This window comes from Acinonyx jubatus, chromosome B1 (genome assembly GCF_027475565.1).
Source record: "Acinonyx jubatus isolate Ajub_Pintada_27869175 chromosome B1, VMU_Ajub_asm_v1.0, whole genome shotgun sequence".
Classification (NCBI taxonomy): Eukaryota; Metazoa; Chordata; class Mammalia; order Carnivora; family Felidae; genus Acinonyx; species Acinonyx jubatus.
The window spans coordinates 147,015,693-147,037,064 of NC_069382.1; the positions used below are offsets into that span (position 1 = coordinate 147,015,693).

At 35.9% G+C, this 21,372-nt stretch overlaps 1 protein-coding gene across 3 annotated transcripts in view; it reads left to right on the top strand.

Moving 5' to 3' along the window:
* Positions 1–21,372, top strand: part of UBA6 (ubiquitin like modifier activating enzyme 6) — a 101,507-nt gene that overhangs the window by 329 nt on the left and 79,806 nt on the right. For all 3 annotated transcript variants that reach the window (XM_053217278.1, XM_053217279.1, XM_027057733.2), the window contains exon 2: positions 3,216–3,278. In XM_053217278.1, the coding sequence (XP_053073253.1) occupies positions 3,216–3,278 (63 nt within the window). The remainder of the gene's footprint in view (positions 1–3,215; positions 3,279–21,372) is intronic.

Sequence of the window (21,372 nt, forward strand, 5' to 3'; positions counted from 1 at the left end):
GTTTAGACCTCGGCGGCTCTCGGCTTCTCTGAGGAGAAAGGCCAACTCTCGGTCCTTTCGCCCCTCAGTTCCAGTCGGGGTCTGCCATTCTCCCACGCACCGGACGTGGGGCGGGGGTGGAGTGGAGTGGAGAGGGCCCCGCCGAGAGTTCTGGCCCGGGTCGCTTGGTGTGAGCTTTCACAGCCCTGCTGCCAAACACGTTTCCCCCACCTTTCGGTGAAATGAAAGCTAAGAGCGCCACTGTGGGCGATCCCGCACTGAGATCCTCCTTTGAAAACTGTTACCAGAGGGAACTTGGTAATGATGAATCAGTGCCAGTCAGGACACCCGGAGTCCTGTGTTCACCACAGTTTAAAAAAAAAAAAAAATCCAGGGAAAAACGTACGAGTTACTTATTCCCTAGTTGGTGTTTGTTTCACGTCTCTAACATTCCTGCAAAATTGTGGGAAATGTTCGTATGGTTCCTGTTTCAGTTACCTCGTAATTAATAACACCGTTAGTTATATACTGCCCTCCACCAGAATACAGTATTCCAAAGAGAGAAGTGATGGATATATGATTTTGAGCTAATGGGAGCCTGTCCATAAACCTGTAGCTTTTTCGCCGGTTCAGATTGAAGGGATGTTTTCGGTACCATACTACCTGCAGTTGCCAGCATTGCCACATTTACTTGAGGGAAATTATGTAATACAAACAAAATCTCCCCTTATTTAAAAGGCTTTTTGATTGCCATATAGATCTTATTACAAAAATGATTTTTGAAACATACCAGTAAAGCAGAATTTTCTGAAAAATCAGTGCTAGTCATATATCATTAAGTGACAAAGCTGGTTAGAAAGGAGTTCATGTTTACTTAAGAGCTCTACCCACTAGACCATTGTCCTCCATGCAGGGAAGGCAGCTAGGGATAAGAAAACTGAAATGAGAAATTTTGTTTATTTTCATATTTTATCACTCTGCCAAAAGAACATATTTTGTATGTGTGTGTTTTTATTAGGTAGGTGATCTCTTAAACACAGCTGTCTCCTGGTTTGTGTTCATAATTGCAATCAGGAATATTTCTAATAGTTATCCATGTATAACTTAGCTAGAGCTGGTATCTTTTGATAATACCAATCAGTGTTTGGTAAGATAAATGATAACATTTTGATTAACTGTATATACAAATCCTTTGGCCTGTATATCAGTACCAGGCTTAGAAATTTGGATTCCAAAACCTCAATTTTGTGTTTTCACATGATTTTTAGGATCCTGTAATTGATAGAGTTTCCCAGAACCTGGAAAGGATTTACTTTTTGCCAAGATGATAATTGATCTTAGCTGTCACTGTGGCTCAGGCCATAATGCCCCAGGCTGGTTTCCTTTGCTTGGGAGCCATTCCTGTTTCCCAGGGTTCATCCTGTTTTCATTTTTCTTTGTATGCCATGCTGTGAAAAAGTTGGGATGAGCTGTGGTAAATGATGCATAAGTATATCTTATCATGCTAGTATGCTTGTTTTTAAAAATGTGTTTTAATTTCCTTAAGTAATGTCTGTACCCAATGTGGGGCCTGGTCTCACAACCCTGAGATCAAGAGTTGCATGCTCTACCAACTAAGCCAAGCAGGCACCCCCCTTTTTTTTTTAATTTTTAAAATTCATTCAACAGATACATTTTGGGTGCTTTCTTTGTGCGTACTTTGAGATGCAGTAGGCAGTATAGCATGGTGGTCAAGAGCTAGACTGCGTAGGTTCAGGTTCTGGCTCTGCCATTTACCTGCTCTGGAACCTCAGATGGGTTATTTAAATAAACTTCTGTGAGCCTCAGTTTTTTTTCCTCTGTTCAACGGAGATGGTAATAGTGCCTATCTTATAAAGTTGTTGTAAGGGTTAACTGAGTACATCTAAAGCACTTAAAACCATGTGTGACACAGTGCTCTTAAATTATTATTAAATGCCAGGTACAGTTTTAGGTATTTGGAATACATTAGTGAATTCTTAACAGATCATACATTCTCTTGGGGAAGGCAGACAGTAAACAATTAGTAATTTGAAGAACATACAGCAGGTTAGTGAGTTAGGCAGTGACCTAAGGAGAAGGGGAGGCATTTCATTGAAAGGATGATCAGGACTGGTCTATGTAATATTTGCGAGGCAATATTTTAGTCGAGGCTTACGTGATAAGATTCAGCCATTCAGAGATCTAAAGGGGAACATTCCAAGCAGAGGAAAAAAGTATAAAAACTGAAGTGACTTTTTAGTGACTTTTAGTTTCACTGAAGTATAAAAACATGCTTGACTTTTTGGAGGAATAGCAAGTTGACCAGTGTGGGAAAGTAGTGGGAGTTGTAATTGAAGAGATGATTGGGAGACAGAACACCTAGACCCTTTTGCCCATGGTAATGTGTTTCAATTTTATTTAGAAAGTAGAGTTACTTAAGAATAGTTCTAAGTCAAGGAGTAACGTCTGACTACATTCTAAAAAATTTAGGTTGTTATATGGAGAATAAACTGAAGGGGGAGGGCAATGGTAGCACTAGAGAGACTAGTTAGGAGGCTTTTGAAGTAGTTCAGATGAAATATGATGATGGTTTGGCCTGAGATTGTACCAGCATGCAGATGGAGAAATGAGGGAACAAGTTAAGATCTCTAGAGTCTGGGCCTGCGCAAATGAGTAAATGGTGATACCAGAAATTGAGTTGGCAGAGATTGGGGAGGAATAGATTAAACAGGGAAATTGAATTCTGTTTGAGGCTTATTATGTTCATGAAACCGATTAAACATCAGAAGAGAGATTGTTCTAGCAGGTGTGGACAATTTGGATGCCAGAAAAGATGTCAAACGTGGAAAAATAAGTTTAGATATCCTCAGTATCTGGTAAATTCCATATATGGATTGAACAAGATTATCTAGACAGAGTGTGTTTATTAGAGAAGGTATATGGGGCACTCCCTACAAACTTCGGAAAATACGGATTCATCAGAATATATGTAAAACAATATCTGATAACACCTGAGAATTAAAACTATAGGCTTTAATTTTACAATACACACAGAATAGACATTCAGTGAATTTAATTTTCACCTATTTTTTAAATGGAAATAAAGGAGTGGAAAATATATATCTGGTTTGTAAAATCCTCTTTAGTAACTGCCATGTATAATTGAATATTAGCTTACAGAACGTGAATATTAAATACCGAAACTTGCTCTTATAAGTTGTGTTTTATTTTTTCAGTACCAATACAAATTTGCCCATCATGTCAGCAGAATCTGTGGAGATTGATGATGCATTATACAGGTGAGAACCTTACGGAAACTGAAACTTATTTTCCTCATTTGTTGTTCTAAAGTGATGGAATACTCTATTTGAAAATACCATTAGACCTATGCAGAGTTTTATAAATATCCCAAGAGTTCTCTGAAGGTAAAATTAGCGTTTTGTCTGATTTTTCTTTTCTGTAGTCTGAAAGCTTGATTAATATTTAAATCTCAGTTCCTTTAGGTTTAGGTAATATGACTTAGAATGATTTTGGGTATGCTTGGGTGGTTCAGTCAGTCCAGCTTCACATGATCTCGGGGTCTGTGAGTTAGAGCCCGGCGTCAGGCTCTGTGCTGACAGCTCAGAGCCTGGAGCCTGCTTCGGATTCTGTGTCTCCCTCTCTCTCTCTGCCCCTCCCCTGCTCACGCTCTGTCTCCCTCTCAAAAACAAATAAAAATTAAAAAAAAAAAAAAAGAGGGGCGCTTGGGTGGCTCAGTCGGTTAAAAGTCTGATTTCAGCTTAGGTTATGATCTCATGGTCTGTGGGTTCCCACCCACAGACCCACATTGGGCTCTATGCTGACAGCTCAGAGCCTGGAGCCTACTTCAGATTCTGTCTCCCTCTCTCTCTGCCCCTCCCCTGCTCATGCTCTGTTTCTCTCCCTCTCTGAAAAATAAATATTAAAAAAAAAAAAAAAAAGAATGATTTTGTTATCCACTATAAAATATACTTCTTGTTTTTGGACAGGAGTACATATTTATTATGTTCTTGATAGTGCAGGAATCTAACGAAAAATCCATTTTATGTAAGTTGTATAGTAACATCTAGAGATTATTTTTATTTCAGTGTAGTCTCATTAACAACATTGCATGTTTGCACTGTATAGACAGCAAAGAAGTACTATGTGCTTAAAGAACTGTGATTTGAATGGAATATAGTGAGATTCTTTTTTAGCATACCTTTTCATGAAATCAAAATACTTTTATCAGAATTAAAGAGAAGTTAAAATAAGTATACATTGCTATCACTTTTTTTTTTAGTTTTTTATTTACTTAAGTAATATCTACACCTAACATAGGGCTTGAATTCTGGATCCCGAGATCAAGAGTCGAATGGTCTTCTGACTGAGTCAGCCAGTTGCCCCTAAATTGCTATTACTTCTAAGACTTTTTTTTTTAATACCTCAAGTTGTTTGTATGGAAGATAGTATAATCTTTTTGTATGGAAGGCAGTTTAAATGTTTTTAGATTTCTTCTGTATGAAGAAATAGATTATGTAGATAGAGTTTATGTAAGTAGAATTTGGTACAATAAGCTATTACGTATTTTAAATTCTTTTTTATATTGTTTTTATGTGGGATGCAGAGTCAGTTTCAAGCATTTTAGGAGGAGCTGATATGTACATCCTAGTGTGTTAATTTCAATTACTGTTTTGCAATTGGAAAAAGAGGTAAGACTGGACTTAATTTTGCTTATGTGAAAATTACTTTACCATGCAGTTTCCCGATTATAATATACAGTAGTTTAGAAATCACCTAAAGTTTGGAGTCTTAATCTGTAATTATGATATTCTTAATATCCTTTTGATCACATTCTCACGATAACAAATGGCAGCTTCTTAAGATAGCATTGGTTAATTTTATTCATATTTAGTTATAATCTTTGTGAAACTTTTTTGTATCCCTCTAATCCTGTAATGGCTGATTAATGGACATAATTTTCAGTAAACCAGAGATAAAATTTTCCATTTGCAACATTGTGTAAGTAGGCTGCAGTTTGCTTGACTGAAAATTACAGCGTGTAACAGTTTATTTATGATCAGGTATTGCTGGATCATAAAGTATTTCTGTTTTTAATTTTTTGAGGAACCTCCATACTGTTTTTCATAGCAGTTGGACCATTTTACATTCCTACCAACCCAACAGTGCACAAGGATACCAATTTCTCCACATTCTCACCAACACTTATTTCCTGGCATTTTGTTTTTGTATAATGGCCATCCAAACAGATGTGAGGTGATATCTTATTATGGTTTTGCATTTCCTTGACAATTAGTGATATTGAGCACCTGTTGGCCATTTGTGTATCTTTGGAGAAGTATGTGTTCTAGTCCTTGCTCATTTTTTAATCAGACTCCTTGAGAGTGTTTTTGCTATTGGGTTGTAGTTCCATATATAATTTGGATATTAATCTCTTATCAGATATATGGTTTGTAGATATTCTCTCCCATTCTGTAGTTTGCCTTTTCACTTTGTTGATTGTCTCATTTGCTGCCCAGAAGCTTTTTAGTGTAAAGTGGTTGCACTTGTCTACTTTTGCTTTTATTGCCTGTACTTTGGTATCATATCCAGGAAATTTTTGCCAAGACCAGTGTTAAGAAACTTTTCCCGTATGTTTTCTTCATAAATTTTATAGTTTGAGGTCTTAAATTTATTTTTTTAAATTTTTTAAATATTTATTTATATTTGAAAGAGAGAGAGATAGAGAGATTGAGTGAGCAGGGGAGAGGCAGAGAGAGAGAAGGGGACACAGAATCTGAAGCAGTCTCCAGGCTCAGCTGTCAGCACAGAGCCTGATGTGGGGCTCAAACCCATGAACCGTGAGGTCATGACCTGAACCAAAGTCAGACTCAAGCTCAGGCTGAGCTACCCATGTGCCCCCGAACCTTAAATTTAAGTCCTTAATCCATTTTGAGTTTATTTTATGTATGGTATAAGACAAAGGTCCAATTTCTTCTTTTACCTGCAGAAATCCAGTTTTCCCAACACCACATATTAGCCCCAACCTATCTTTTCCTCTGACTACACAGGCCATAGTAGACTACTTTCTTACCAAACATAGTTTGTACCTCAATTGTCTTTTCCTAGAGTGCCCTTTTATGCCTTAAAAGCACTCAACACTGTTGGATCTCTTTTCCTTCTTCCCTCTTTCCATTCCCAGGCTTAATTAAAAGCTGTCAAATCTATTCAGTAACCTAAGCCAGAAACCTTGCTGTCATCTTAGATTATTCCCTGTTTTTCATCTTCCAAATTCAGTTTTTAATAAATCCTTTTAGTTCTTTCTCAGCAACTCTTTTTTTATTTTTTTAATTTTTTTTAATTTTTTTTTTTTAACGTTTATCTATTTTGGAGACAGAGAGAGACAGAGCATGAATGGGGGAGGGGCAGAGAGAGAGGGAGACACAGAATGGGAAGCAAGCTCCAGGCTCCGAGCCATCAGCCCAGAGCCCGACGCGGGGCTCGAACTCACGTACCGCGAGATCGTGACCCTGAGCTGAAGTCGGACACTTAATCGACTGAGCCACCCAGGCGCCCCTCTCAGCAACTCTTAATTCCAACTCTTTGATTCTCTCTCCCTGCCTTCAGTATCTCTCAGTTGAATTATTATAAGAGTCTCTTATATGATCTCTTCAGAGCTACTGAATCTCTAATCCATCTTCCATACTTTATTCAAAGTAATATTTTTCAAATTTACCTCAGAGCCTCTGGCTTCTCTGTTTAAAATACTTAAATAGTTCCCTGTCATTTACATTAGTGAGACCAAACTGTATAATATGTATTTAAGTCTCCTTTTTCTATATAGCATAACATAGTGGTTGAAAGTATAAATTTTAGTATTAGATCTGAATTTGAATCATCCTCCACCATTTAGGAGTGTGTAATCATAAGTCACTTAACCTCTTAAGTCTATTTTTTCTTTATTTTTTCATACATTCAGTATACATTCATCCATTTAACAAATATTTAAGGAGAAAAATGTTCAAATTGCAAATTAATCGTGAAGAATAATGCCAGGAGCTCAATAATTTCGTTATTATTTACCATGAGTTATGGCCGTATCTTTCTTTTTAGTGTCCACGTCACTCCTCACTATTTAATCTCTAACATTCTTTAGCTTTGTCAAATTCTATGTATATGGTGTCAGAGTTTAGAATTTGATATTACCCTACTTACAACCTAAAAGCTAACCTATTATTGTTTAATGGGTGTTGAGAGAAGATATTAAACTTCTGGGCCAGAGACCAAGAATTTCACTACTTATGATATAGCAGTTAGCATGGCCATCAAGCGTGGTGTCGGTTCCCCTTGCTCCCAAGTCCCACAGGAGCAATGCCATGGGTCCAGATGGATTCTTTGTACATAATGGGTTTATACCACAGCTGAGGAACTCTGAATTTGGGAGACCCACCATCTTATGGCAGACAGTAAGCAAGCCTCCTCTTTGTCTTGGAGAGAGACTCGCCTTATCCCTCAATTTATGTGCTGCCAACACAACCCTGAGAAAAGGCCCGATTAAAAATAGTCAGGACCTTGCCTGCTAGGCATATATAGTGAGACATGTAGGAGTGTGCATAGCCCATAAAAGAGTGTCTTCCAACATAAATAAATGTTTTTGTCACAGTTTTATTGAGGCGTAATTCGTGTATAATAAACTGTACATATTTAAAGTGTACAATTTGAGGGGCGCCTTGGGTGGCTCAGTCAGTTAAGCATCCGACTCTTGATTTCTGCCCAGGTCTTGATCTCAGGGTCATGAGACGGAGCCTGGCATTGGGCAGCTCCACACTGGGCATGGAGCCTACTTGAGATTCTCTCTCTCCCTTTGCCCCTGCCCTGCTCACACACACTTTCTCTCTCTGTCTCTCTCTCTCTCAAAAAATAAAATAAAGTATACAATTTGATGTGTTTTGACATATGTGCATACTAATGAAATCACTACCACAATATCGATAACTAACATATCTATCACATGCATATATTTTCTTTCTGCCCCTTTTTAATCCCTCCTCCCTTCTCTCTCCACCTACCATTTCCCCAGGCAACCACTGATCAGCTTTTTGTCACTGTAGAATACTTAGCATTTTCTAGAATTTTATATAAATGTTACCATATAGTATGTACACATTTGGGGAGGGTTTGGCTTCTTTCACTTAGCATAATGATTTTGAAATTCATCTGCATTGTTGTATCAGTAATTTGTTCCTTTTTATTGCTGAGCATATATCCATATGCTTGTATTCTAGCATATGGATATACTACAATTTATTTAACTATTTATTAACTGTTGATAAACATTTGGGTTGTTTCCAGGTTTTGGCTATTCTAAATAAGGCTGCCGTGAGAATTTATATGCGAGTTTTAGGGTAGACATATGCTTTCATTCATGCTTTGATAAATACCTAGAAGTAAATGTCTGGGTTGTAAGATTTTAAGAAATGCCAAGCTGTTTTTCAAAGTGGTTATACCATTTTACATTTCTACCAGAAATGTTTATGAGAGTTTGAGTTACCCCGCATGTTCACTAAACACTTGAAATAGTCGTCTTTTTTAATTTTAAGCATTCTAGTACATGTAGTAGTATTGTGGTTTTAATTTGTATTTCCATAATGACTAATGATCATAGGCATCTTTTCATGAGCCTATTTGCTATCTATCTTTGGCAAAGTATCTATAAAAGCTTTTGCTCCCCTTTGGTGTCTGTCTTAATGAGTTCTTTATATACTATATATACATGTCCTTTGTTACATATATGGTTGCAAATATTTTCTCCTAGTTTGTGGCTTGTCTTTTTCTTTTCGTAATAAGGTCTTTTGCATAGCAAAATTTTTGATTCTGGTAAGATACGTTTTTTAATGTATAATTGATGTGGTTTTTGTCCTGTTTTTTAAATGTTTGCAAAGCTCAGGGATACTAAGATTTTCTCTGATGTTATCTCTTCTTCAAGTTTCAAGGTATTAACTCTTAAAATTAGGTCTATGATCCATTTCAAGTTAATTTTTATATAATGTGAGGTGAAAATCAAGGTTTATTTTTTTCCATATAGCTCTAATGTTCCGGCACTCCTGTTGAAAATTATCCATTCTCATTGAGTTCTCTGGATATCTATGGCAGAATTTAACAGAGTAAATATCTGTTGATTGGTTTCTGGACTTTTTCAGTGATCTGTTTCACTTTACACCAATATCACACTGTCTTGTTTACTATAGGTCTATTATAAATCTTGGAATCTGGGAGTGTAATTCCTTCAATTTTGATCTTCTTTTGCAGAGTTGGTTTGGGTCTTTTAGGTCCTTTGAATTTCCATGTACATTTTAGATTCAGCTTGTTGATTCTTTAAAAAAAATCCTGCAGGAATTTTGTTTGAATTTGTGTTGAATCTGTAGTTCAGTTTTGGGAATATTGACATTTTAACAATATTGAAATTTAAGATGCATTAAGAAACATGGTGTGTCTGTCAATTTATTTCTTTAGTCTCTCCTAGTAGTGTTAGAGATCTTGCCCAAGTTTTATCAAATTTATCCCTAAGTAATTTGCATGTTTATACTGTTGTAATTTTTAAATTTCAATTACCAATTTTTCATTACTTTTATTTTTTTAAGTTTATTTCTTTATTTTGATAGAGAGAGTGTGCATAGGGACAGGCAGAGAGAGGGAAAGAGCAAATAGGCTCATGAAAAGATGCCCATACTCATAAAGTACAGAGCCCAGTGTGGGGCTTGAACCCACAAACTGAGAAACATGACCTGAGCTGAAATCTAGAGTCAGATGCTTAACTGACTGAGCCAAGACACCCCAATATGTCATTGCTTTTAAATTAGAGCTCAATTGATTTTTGAATAATAATTCTTATCCAGCAGTCTTGCTAAACTCACTTGCTAGTTCTAGTAAATTTTTTGTAAATTCCATAGGATTTTCTACAGTCATGTTGTTTTACTTCCTCCTTTCCAATCTAGATGCCTTTTGTTTTTTTTTTTTTTTTGTCTTATCACACTGATTGGAACATCCAATACAATGTTGAGTGGAAGTGGTGAAGGTGGACAACCCCACTTTGTTCCTTATGTTTGTTGGAACTCATTCTTCTATGGTGGAGTATGTTGTTATCTGTAGGTTTTTCATATATACCCTTTATTTGGTTGAGGAAGTTTCCTTCTGTTACTAGTTTACTTAGAGTTTTGTTTTTTGGGATTTTTTTTTTTTGAGTCAGAAATGGATATGAAGTTTGTTAGACACTTTTTCTGCATTCATTGAAGTGATCATATGGTTTTTCTTTTTTAGTATTTTAATGTAATGAGTTACAGTGATGGCTTTTAGATTATTATATGACCCTTGCATTCTAATTCTAGGATAAAACCTGTTTGGTCATGATGTATTTTTACATATATACAAAAACTTCTGTTAAGAATTTTTGCATGTGTGTATGTGAAGGGATATTGTTGTGGAGGTTTGTTTTTTTTTTTAACATTTTATTTTTGAGAGACAGAGTGGGAGTGAGGGAGGGGCAGGGAGAAGGTGACACAATCTGAAGCAGGATCCAGGCTTTGAGCTGTCAGCGCAGAGCCTGACACGGGGCTCGAACCTACAAACCACAAGATCATGACCTGAGCCGAAGTTGGATGCTTAACTGTCTAAGCCACCTGGGTGCCTCTGGAGTATTGTTTAATTCAGTGATTTGTCTTGTTTTGGTATCAGGGTAATGCTGATTTCATAGAGTGAGCTGAGAGGTATTTCTTCGAATCTCTACAAAGTTTGTGTAAAATAGGTATTTTTTCTTCCTTAAATTTTTGGTAGAAATAACAATGAAGTTATCTGGCCTTTGAGTTTTCTTTGTAGGAAAGTTTTTAACTACAAATTTTACATCTAATAGACATGGTGATATTCAAGTAATATACAGTTGACCTTTAGCATAGGTTTAAACTATGCAGGTCCACTTATATGTGGATTTTTTTTCTATAAATATATTGAACATTTTTTTGAAGATTTGCAACAATTTGAAAAACTCAGAAACCACATAGCCTAGAAATACCTAAAAATTAACAAAAAGGTATGTCATGAATACATAAAATATATATAGATAGTAGTCTATTTTGTCATTTACCATAAAATACAAATCTATTATTAAAAGTTAAAATTTATCAGAGCACCTGGGGGCTCAGTTGGTTAAGCGCCTGACTCTTGATTTCAGCTCTGGTCGTGATCTCACAGTTCATGAGTTTGAGCCTGATGTTAAGTTCTGCACTGACGTTGCAAAGCCTGCTTGGAATTCTCTCTCTTTCTCTCTCTCTCAAAAATAAACAAATAAACATTTTTTAAAAAGAACATTTTAAGAAAAGTTAAAATTTATCAAAACTTAAGCACACAAACAGAATATACATGGTACCACTTGTAGTCAAGAGAAATGTAAACAACATAAGAATGGAAGTATTAAATCTTAACTGCGTAACTAATGTAACACTGTATTACCTAATGGGAATTAGAATTAAACTTTAAAAAATCAAAATTGCATGAAATTAACTGTAGTGCGTACTATTGTAATGATTTTTGTAGCAACCTCCTGTTGCCATTGTAATGAGCTGAAGTGTTGGCAAGTAAACAACATGTGATGTTAGTCATCTCTAAGCAGTTTCTCTCTGCAGTAAATTGTGTATCTCAAAAAGTGATCTTGAAGTTCTCACGTATTTTTCAGCATGTTTAGTGGAATACTATAAACCTTGAATAAGACTGTGACTCCTACAGAGTGCCACTAATGATGCCAAAAGTGCTCTCTAGAAGTAGAGAAAAGTCATGACATTACAAGAAAAAGTTGAATTACTTGAGATATATACCATAATTTGAGGTCTGCAGCTGTGGTTGCCTGCCATTTCAAGATACGTAAATGCAGCATAAGGACCATTGTAAAAAAAAAAAAAAAAAAAAAAAAAAAAAAGAAAGAAAGAAATTTCTGAAGCTGAAGCTGCAACTATACCAGCAGGTACAAAAACCTTGCACTTTTTGCAAAGTACCTTTTTATCTCATATTGAAAATGCAACTTTTATGTGGGTAGGAGTTGCTCTAAGAAAAGCATGCCTGTGCACTCTAATATGACTAATATAAAAAGCAAAGTCATTATAACACAACTTAAAGCAAAATGAAGGTAAGTGATATACAGCTAGAGAATTTAATGCCAGCAAAGAATAGTTTGATAACTTAGAAAGAGATTTGGCTTAAAAAATGTAAAGATAACAAGAGAAGCACTTGCTGAACAAGAGGCAGAAGTTGAGTTCCCAGATGCCATTAATTAAGAAGATCACTGTGGAAAAAGAATATCTACCCGAACAGGTTCCTAATGCAGATTAAAGTGTCGTATTCTGGAAGAAAAATGCCACAGAGAACATTTATTAGTAAGGAAGGGAAACAGGCACCAGGATTTAAGGCAAGAAGGAATAGGCTAACTCTGCTGTTTTGTGCAAATGCAGTTGGGTTAATGATCAGGACTGACCTTACCTATGAAGCTGCTAAGCAAACCCCTTGAGCCTTGAAGGGAGAAAATAAACACCAGCTGCGAATCTTTTGGTTGTACAACAAGAAAGCCTGCTCAGTGAAACCCCTTATTCTGGATTGGTTCCATTGATGCTTTGTCCCTGAAGTCAGGAAGTACTTTGCCAGTAAGGGACTGTCTTTTAAAGTTCTTTTGATATTGGACAATGCCCTTGGCCACCAGAACCCTATGAGTTCAGTACGAAAGGCATCAAAGTGGGCTACTTGCCCCCAAACACAACGTCTCTAATTCAGCCTCTAGATCAGGGAGTCATAAGGACCTTTAAGGCTCATTACACCTGGTACTCTAATGAAAAGATTATTACTGTTATGGAAGAGAACCTTGACAGAACATCATGAAAGCCTGGAAGGATTGTAGCATTGAAGATATTGTTACAGAAAAAGCAACGAGAGCCATCAAGCCTAAACAGTAAATTCCTACTGGAGAAAAGTGTGTGTAGATACAGTACATGACTTCACAGGATTTATGACAGAGCCAATCAAGGAAATTAAGAAAAAGACTGTAGGGGGCGCCTGGGTGGCTCAGTTGGTTAAGTGTCTGACTCTTGATTTCGGCTCGGGTCATGATCTCACAGTCTGTGAGATCAAGCCCCACGTGGGACTCTGCTGATAGCACGGAGCCTGCTTGGGATTCTTTCTCTCTCTGCCCCTTTCCGAACTCATGTATGCACACACACTCTCTCTCTCTCTCAAAATAAATATTTTTTAAAAAATGTGATTTTAGATATGGTTGAAAAGGACAGGACGGGGGATGTAATAGGTTTCAAGGTACAGATTTTGGAGAAATTCAGGAGCTAATAGATACCACACAAGAGGAATTAACAGAAAATGACTTAATGGAGGAGAGTGCTTCCAGAACAGTGCCAGATTGATGTGGAAGAAGATGTAGAAGAAGCACATACAGAAAATAAATTTGACCTTAGACAATCGAGCAGAAAGGTTCTGATTATTCAAGACTGCTTTTGACTTCTTTTACTTACGAAATGGACCCTTCTATGATATGGGCACTGAAGCTAAAGGAAATTGTGGAAGGATTGGTACCATGTAAAGACATATTTAGAGAAATGAAAAAGCAAAAAAGTCAGACAAATCATGATGTATTTCCATAAAGTTACACTGAGTGTGGTTTTATCTCTTGCCTACTCTTTCCCCTCCTCCACCTCTGCTACCCTAAGACAGCAAGACCACCCCTCTTCCTCCTCCTCCTTCATATTCATTGTGAAGATGACAATGATGAAGACCCTGATGATCTGCTTCCACTTAATGACTAGTAAATGATCACCATCCTGTATAGTTAATAAATTGATTTGCTGTATATGAGTGTCTTCATATGAAAAATGAGTAACTGTACAGCAAGAACTGTATGAGACATTTTTGTGTCATTGTCATTATCATTTGTCTCGTATTCATTGTACTCATTGTGTAGAACATCATCTGCAAGACTCATAGAAGTGGATAGCCTATCCTTACATAGGCACGAAGTGAATATTTAATGTAAAATTAATGTGTTTTCTGACTGTTGTATATGTTTTTGCTGTCAAAGAATTGCATTACTTGTACAGTATGCCCCCCTCTCTCATCATTGGAGAAACTGTTCATCAGCTTCTCATTACCAGTAAGTGTTTTTTTTAGAAAATGTAACAATGTTTCCATTACTTTGTAGGTGCATGACTATAGTATGTATGCCATAAAAATTTTGTAAAGATTTATTCATTAGTGTATAAGCTAGGCTACCAAGAAGAACTGATTGAATCAGTTACCCTAGGCTACCAAAACAATCCTATTGCTGCTGCTTTGTTTTCAGTACATGGATTGTTAAAACTATAAATAAATATGGATTCTTTTTTACATATTTTCATTTTTAATGTATAGTGTTGGTAATACATATAACATCTACAGTGTTTTGTATCATGATAGACAATATTGATATAGATACTGACAGATGATTCATCTTGTAAACAGCTGATGATAATTTACAGTATCAAATACAGTACAGTACCATAAATGTATTTTCCTTATTTTCTTAATAACATTTTCTGTACCTCACTTCATTTTGAGAATACAGCATATAATACATTAAACATACAAAACATTATTGGTAAAGCTTCCAATTAAGAGTAGGCTATTATTACTTGAGGTTTTTTTGAGCCAGAGTTATACACAGATTTTAAAAAAATATATTTTTAATGTTTATTTATTTCTGAGACAGGGAGAGACAGAGCATGAGTGGGGGAGGGGCAGAGAGAGAGAGGGAGACACAGAATCAGAGGCAGGCTCCAGGCTCTGAGCTGTCAGCACAGAGCCTGATGCGGGGCTTGGACTCACAAACCATGAGATCATGACATGAGCCGAAATCGGACTCTCAACCGACTGAGCCACCCAGGCACCCCTATACACAGAACTTTGCCTGTGTGGAAGGTTAGTGCCCCTAACCTACATTTCTTAAGGGTCAACTGCATTTCTTTTTGATTGAGCTTTAATAGTTTGTCTCTTTTGGAGAGTATGTTTGTAACTTAGTGATTTAATTTAGTTGCATAAAATTGTTTGTAATTTTCCCTGAATACCTTTTTTTTATTTAAAAATTTTTTAATGTTTATTTTTGAGAGAGAGACAGAGTGTGAGTGGGGGAGGGGCAGAGAGAGAGAGGGAAACACAGAATCCGAAGCAGGCTCCAGGCTCTGAGCTATCAGCACAGAGCCTAACTCGGGGCTCAACTCACAAACCGGAAGATCATGACCTGAGTTGAAGTCAGACGCCTAATCCATTGAGCCACCCAAGCACCCCTGAATACCCTTTCTTATGTCTGTAGAATCTGAAATGATGTTCCTTCACCCATTTCTGTTATTGATAATTTTTCTGTCTTCTCTATTTCCCTGTTTATTCTGGCTAGAAGTTTATCGATTTTATTTAATTTTGAAAGAATCAGCTTTTAGTTTAATTGATTTTCCATATTATTTTTTGTTTTGTACCTCAGTGATTTCTGTTCTTTTTGGGATTTTTCTTCTGCTTACTTTGATATTAATTTGCTTTTCTTGGGGCACCTGGGTGGTTCAGTTGGTTGGACGTTTGAATTAGGTCATGAGCTCACAGCTCGTGAGTTCAAGCCCCGTGTTGGGCTCTGTGCTGACAGCTTGGAGCCTGGAGCCTGCTTCAGATTCTGTATGGAGCCTGCTTCGGATTGCTCCATTTGGAACAAAGAGAGGGATTGCTCCCTCTCTTTCTGCCCCAACCCACTTGTATTCTTTCTCTGTCTCTCTCAAAAATAAATAAACATTAAAACAACAACAAAAAAACCTTTTAATTTGCTTTTCTTTTTCTAATTTCTTTTTTTTATTAAGTTTTTTACTTAAATTCAAGTATAGTTAACATACAGTGTTATTATTAGTTTCGGGTGCACAGTATAGTGATCCAACAATTCTATTCATTTCTCAGTGCTCATCAGGATAAGTGTACTCTTTAATCCCTATCACTTATTTCACCCGTCTCCCCATCCCACCTCCCCTCTGGTAACCATCAGTTTGTTCTCCATAGTCTCCTTTGTTTTGTTTCTTAAATTCCACATGGGTGATACCATATGGTATTTGTCTTTCTCTGTCTTATTCTGCTTAACATATACTCTCTAGCTTCATCCATGTTGTAGGAAATGGCATGATTTCATTTTTCACGGTTGAGTAATATCCCGTTATATTTATGTACCACATCTTCTTTATCCATTCATCTATCCATAGACATTTGGGGTGCTTCCATAATTTGGCTATTGTAAATAATGCTGCAAGAAACATAGAGGTGCATGAATCCCTTTGAATTAGTGTTTTTGTATTTTATGGGTAAATACCTGGTAGTGTGATTACCAGATCATAGAGTAGTTCTATTTTTACTTTTTTGAGGAACCTCCATACTGTTCTCCATAGTAGTTGCACCAGTTTGCATTCCCACAAACAGTGCACAGGGTTTCTTTTTCTCCACATCCTCACCAACACTTGATATTTCTTGGTTTTTGATTTTAGCTATTCTGACAGGTGTGAGGTGATATTTCATTGTGGTTTTCTTTGCATTCCTGATAGTTTTCTTTGCATTTTGCTGATGATAAGTGATGTTGAGCATCTTTTCATGTGTCTGTTAACCATCTGTGTGTTGTCTTTGGAGAAATGTCTGTTAATGTCCTCTGCCCTTTTTTTAATTGGATTGTTTTTGGGTGTTGGGTTATATAAGTTATTTATATATTTTAGATATTAGCCCTTTGTCATATATGTCATTTGCAAATATCTTGTCCCACCCAGTAGGTTGCTCTTTAGTTTTGTTGATTATTTCCTTCACTGTGCAAAAGCTTTTTATTTTGTTGTAGTTCCAGTAGTTTATATTTGCTTTTATTTCCCTTGCCCCAGGAGACAGATCTAGAAGAATGTTCCTACAACTGATGTCAGAAACATTACTGCCTATACTCTCTTCTAGGATTTTTATAGTTTCAGTTCTCACATTTAGTTCTTTAATCCACTTTGAATTTATTTTTGTATATGGTATAAGAAAGTGGTCCAGTTTCATTGTTTTGCATGTTGCTGTCCAGTTTTCCCAACACATTTTATTGAAGAGACTGTCTTTTTCCCATTGCATATTCTTCCCTCTTTTGTTGAAGATTAACTGACAAAATAATTGTGAGTTTACTTTTGGGTTTTCTGTTCTATTCCTTTGATCCGTGTGTTTTTGTGCCAGTACCATACGGTTTGATTACTGCAGCTTTGTAAAACAACTTGGAAGTCTGGAATTTTTTTTCCTATTTCAGGATCGCTTTGGCTTTTCAGGGTCTTTTGTGGTTCCATACAAATTTTAGGATTGTTTGTTCTAGTTCTGTGAAAAATGCAGTTGGTATTTTGATAGGGAATCTAAATCTGTAGATTGCTTTGGGGAGTATAGACATTTTAACAGTATTTGTTCTTTCAATCCAGGACTATGGGATGTCTTTCACTAATTTCAGTTTCTTTCATCAGTGTCTTATACCTGTCAGAGTACGGTTCTTTCACCTCTGGTTAAGTTTATTCCTAGGTATTTTATTATTTTTGGTGCAGTTATAAATGGGATTATTTTTCTTAATTTTTCTTTCTAGTGCTTCATTATTGGTATATAGAAATGCAACAGATTTCTGTATATCAATTTTGTATTCTGAGATTTTACAGAATTCATTTATCAGTTCTAATAGTTTTTTGGTGAAGTCTTTAGGGTTTTCTATGTATAGTATCATGTCATCTGCAAATAGTGAAAGTTTTACTTCTTACCAATCTGAATGCCTTTTATTTCTTTTGTTGTCTGATTGCTGTGGCTATGACTTTTAGTACTATGTTGAATAAAAGTGGTCAGAGTGGATATCCTTGTCTTATTCCTGACCTTAGGGGGAAAACTCTTAATTTTTTCCCCATCAAATAAGATGTTCACTGTGGGTTTTGGATATAAGGCCTTTAATATGTTAAGTGAGTTAAGTGTGTTGTGTTTATTATGTTACATATGTTCCTTCCAAATGTACTTTGTTTATCATGAATGGATGTTGTGCTTTGTTAAATGCTTTTTCTGCATCTGTTGAAATGATCATTTGGTTTTTATCCTTTCTTTGTTGATGTGATGTTCTTTTTCTTAGAGTAGAAGTTGAGATCCTTGATTTTTGAGACCTTTATTCTTTAGTAATATGCCCATTTCATGCTTAAAATGTCCCTCTAAACACTACAGTGTACGTGTCTCACAGATATGTCTTTGTTTTCATTCAGTTCAGAAAATTTTATAACTTTTTTTCTTATTTTTTTGACTCATAGGTCATTTAGAAGTGTTATTATTTGACTTCCAAATACTGAGAGATTTTTCAGAGATTTTTCTGTTGTTGATATCTAATTTAATTCTTCTGCTGTCAGTGGATACAACTTTTTATGACCTACTTATTTTTGTGTTTTCCTACAAAGATTGATCTACCTTGTCATTGTTCTGTGTGCATTTGAAAAGAATGTGTATTCTGTTATGGTTGGATTGTCCTATCCATGTCAGTTAGGTCAAATTGACTGATAGTGTTTTTCAAGTATTCTATATCATTACTGATTTTCTGTCTAGTCTTTATACCAATTATTGAGAAAGGGGTGTTGTCTTGTCATTTTGTGTTTGAACATTTCTCATTTCAGTTTTTGCTTTGTGTAGTTTGAACCTCTATTATTAGTGCATAAGCCTTTAGAGTTGTTATGTGCTCTTAATATCCTGACCCTTTTATCATGAAACGGCCTTCTTTATCCTGATAGTTTTCTTTGCTCTAAAATGTATTTGTCAAGGGGCACCTGGGTTACTCAGTCGGTTAAGCATCTGACTTCGGCTCGGGTCATGATCTCACCATTTGTGGGTTCAAGCCCCCTGTCAGGCTCTGTGCTGACAGCTCAGAGCCTGGAGCCTGCTTTGGATTCTGTGTCTCCCTCTCTCTCTGCCCCTCCCCTGTTTGTGCTCTGTCTCTCACTCTCTCAAAAATAAATAAACACACCCACAAAAAAATTTTTAAATAACTAAATAAAAATAAAATGTATTTGTCAATATTAATACAGCCAATCCAGTTTTCTCTTGATTTTAGGTAGCATGGTGTGTCTTTTTATACTCTTTTACTCTTGTTTATGTATTTAAATTTGGCTTCTTGTAGATACAATATAGTTGGATTTTTGTTTTTATTCAGTCTTCCAATCTTTGTCTTTTAATTGGAGTGTTAACACCATTTATATTTATTCACATATTTGTCATTTCTGGTATTCCCTATTCCTTTGTGTAAGTTAAATTTCCATTTAGTATAGGATTCCGTCTGCCTGAGGATTTAGTGTAATATTTCTTTCTGTGAAGGTCTGCCAGCAATGAATTCTTTCAATTTTTATATGTCTAGAAAAGTCTTTATACTTTCTTATTTGTAATTGAATATAGAATTCCAGATTGACAATTTTTTTTACTTTCAGTGCTTTAATAATGTTGGGTCAGTGTTTAATTTGTTGTGCTTCCTGGGAGAAAGTCAACTGTCATTCTTTCTTCTGTAAATAATGTGCCCTATTTTTCCTTGATTACTTTTAATATTTTCTCTTCATCTTGCTTTAAACAATTATGATATGCCTTCTTGTAGTTTTCATATTTCTTATTCTTGAATTTGTTTACATTGTGGTCTGTGAGTTGATTGTATTCCTGGAAAAATTTTGGCCATTAGTTCTTTAAACATATTTTTCTCTCTCTTTTTCTCCAATCTCTTTCAGGGACTCTAATTTCACATATATTAGACCAAGTGAAGTTGTCCAACAATTCACTTATGCTCTGGGGTTTTGGTGTTTTTTTCCAATCTGTTTCATTTTGGAAAATTTCTTTTGTTGTATCTATCTTTAAGTTCACTTCTGCAGAGTTGAGTTATTAATTCCATCCAGTGTATTTTTTGACCTTAGATTTAGTGGTTTTCATCCCTAGAAGTTTTGCTACTCATGCTTTCCCCTGCCTTCTTGAGCATGTGAATTATATTTATAATTATTTCAGTGTATTTATCTACAAAGTCTATCATCTGTGTCATTCCTGTCTGTCGTATTGTCAATTTTTCTATTCATTATGAGTTGTATTTCTCTACTTTTTTGCATACCTGGTAATTTTTTAATGTATGCCAGACATTGTGAATTTTACCTTTTTGGGTGCTGCATTTATTTTGAATTTTTTTTAAATATTCTTGAGCTTTGTTGGCAGACATAGTTAAATTACTTGAAAACAGTTTTATTTTTTCAAAGCTTGCTTTTAAGCCTTGTCAGGTGAGATTAGAGTAGACTTGAGTCTGAGGCTAATTTCTCCCCACTGTTAATATAAAATCCTTCTGAGCATTCTATCCAAATTTTCCACTTGGCTGGAGAAGAACACAAAGTATTTCTGGGTCTGTTTAAACAACCTTCCTTGTTTCACCAACTCTTTTCAGGTAGTTCTTTCTAGCTTGGGGCTGTTTCCTCATATACATTTGCTGATCTTACTCAGCCAGAGACTCAAGACTTCTACAGATCTCTCTTTGTGTATCTCTCTGCCTTCAAATTTTAGCTTTCTTGAATTCACAGTCCTGTGTCTTCAATTCAGGGAGATTACCAAGCTCTGTTTGGGTTCCTCTTCCTGCACTGCAGCCTGGAAACTCTCTTGGCAATAGCTAGGGCATTCATAAAGCTCCCCCATTTGTTTTTCTTCTCTGAGATTACTGTCCTGAGTTGCCTGTTGTTTAGTGTCTGAAAATTTGTTGTTTCACTTATATTGTCAAGTTTTCAGTTGTTTAAGGCAAGCGGAAGATAAATCTGGTCCTGTTACTTCACCATAGCCAGAAGTGGAAGTCTTAATGTATTTATCATGTATCTCTTATATGCCATTCTTTTTCATGCTTTTCTTTTTCCCTGTCATAGAATGCCTCTCCTTTTTTGATTATTTTTTTTAACTCCTGTTAAGTCTTCAGAATTCAACATGGATGAAGCTCATCTGGGAAGCTTTCCATGACCTACACTGATAGAAATAATTACCCCCTCTTCCATATTTCATGTTTCCTTAGTTTCCAGTACTTCTTTATATAGTACTTAATAATGAATTATTTGATTCATTCTGCTAGGTATTTCATATATTTTATCTTAATTTAATCCTCATAGTATCCATATGAGGTGGTTATTATTATGGCCCCTACACAGTGCCAGTGCCTGGCTTGAGATAGATATTTTAATCAATTTATGAATGCGTGAGGAAGATAATTGAAATAAAATCCAGAAGAAATTGATTAGAGTGTTGAGGGGGACTCAAAATGATGTCATGTTTGGAATTGTTTAA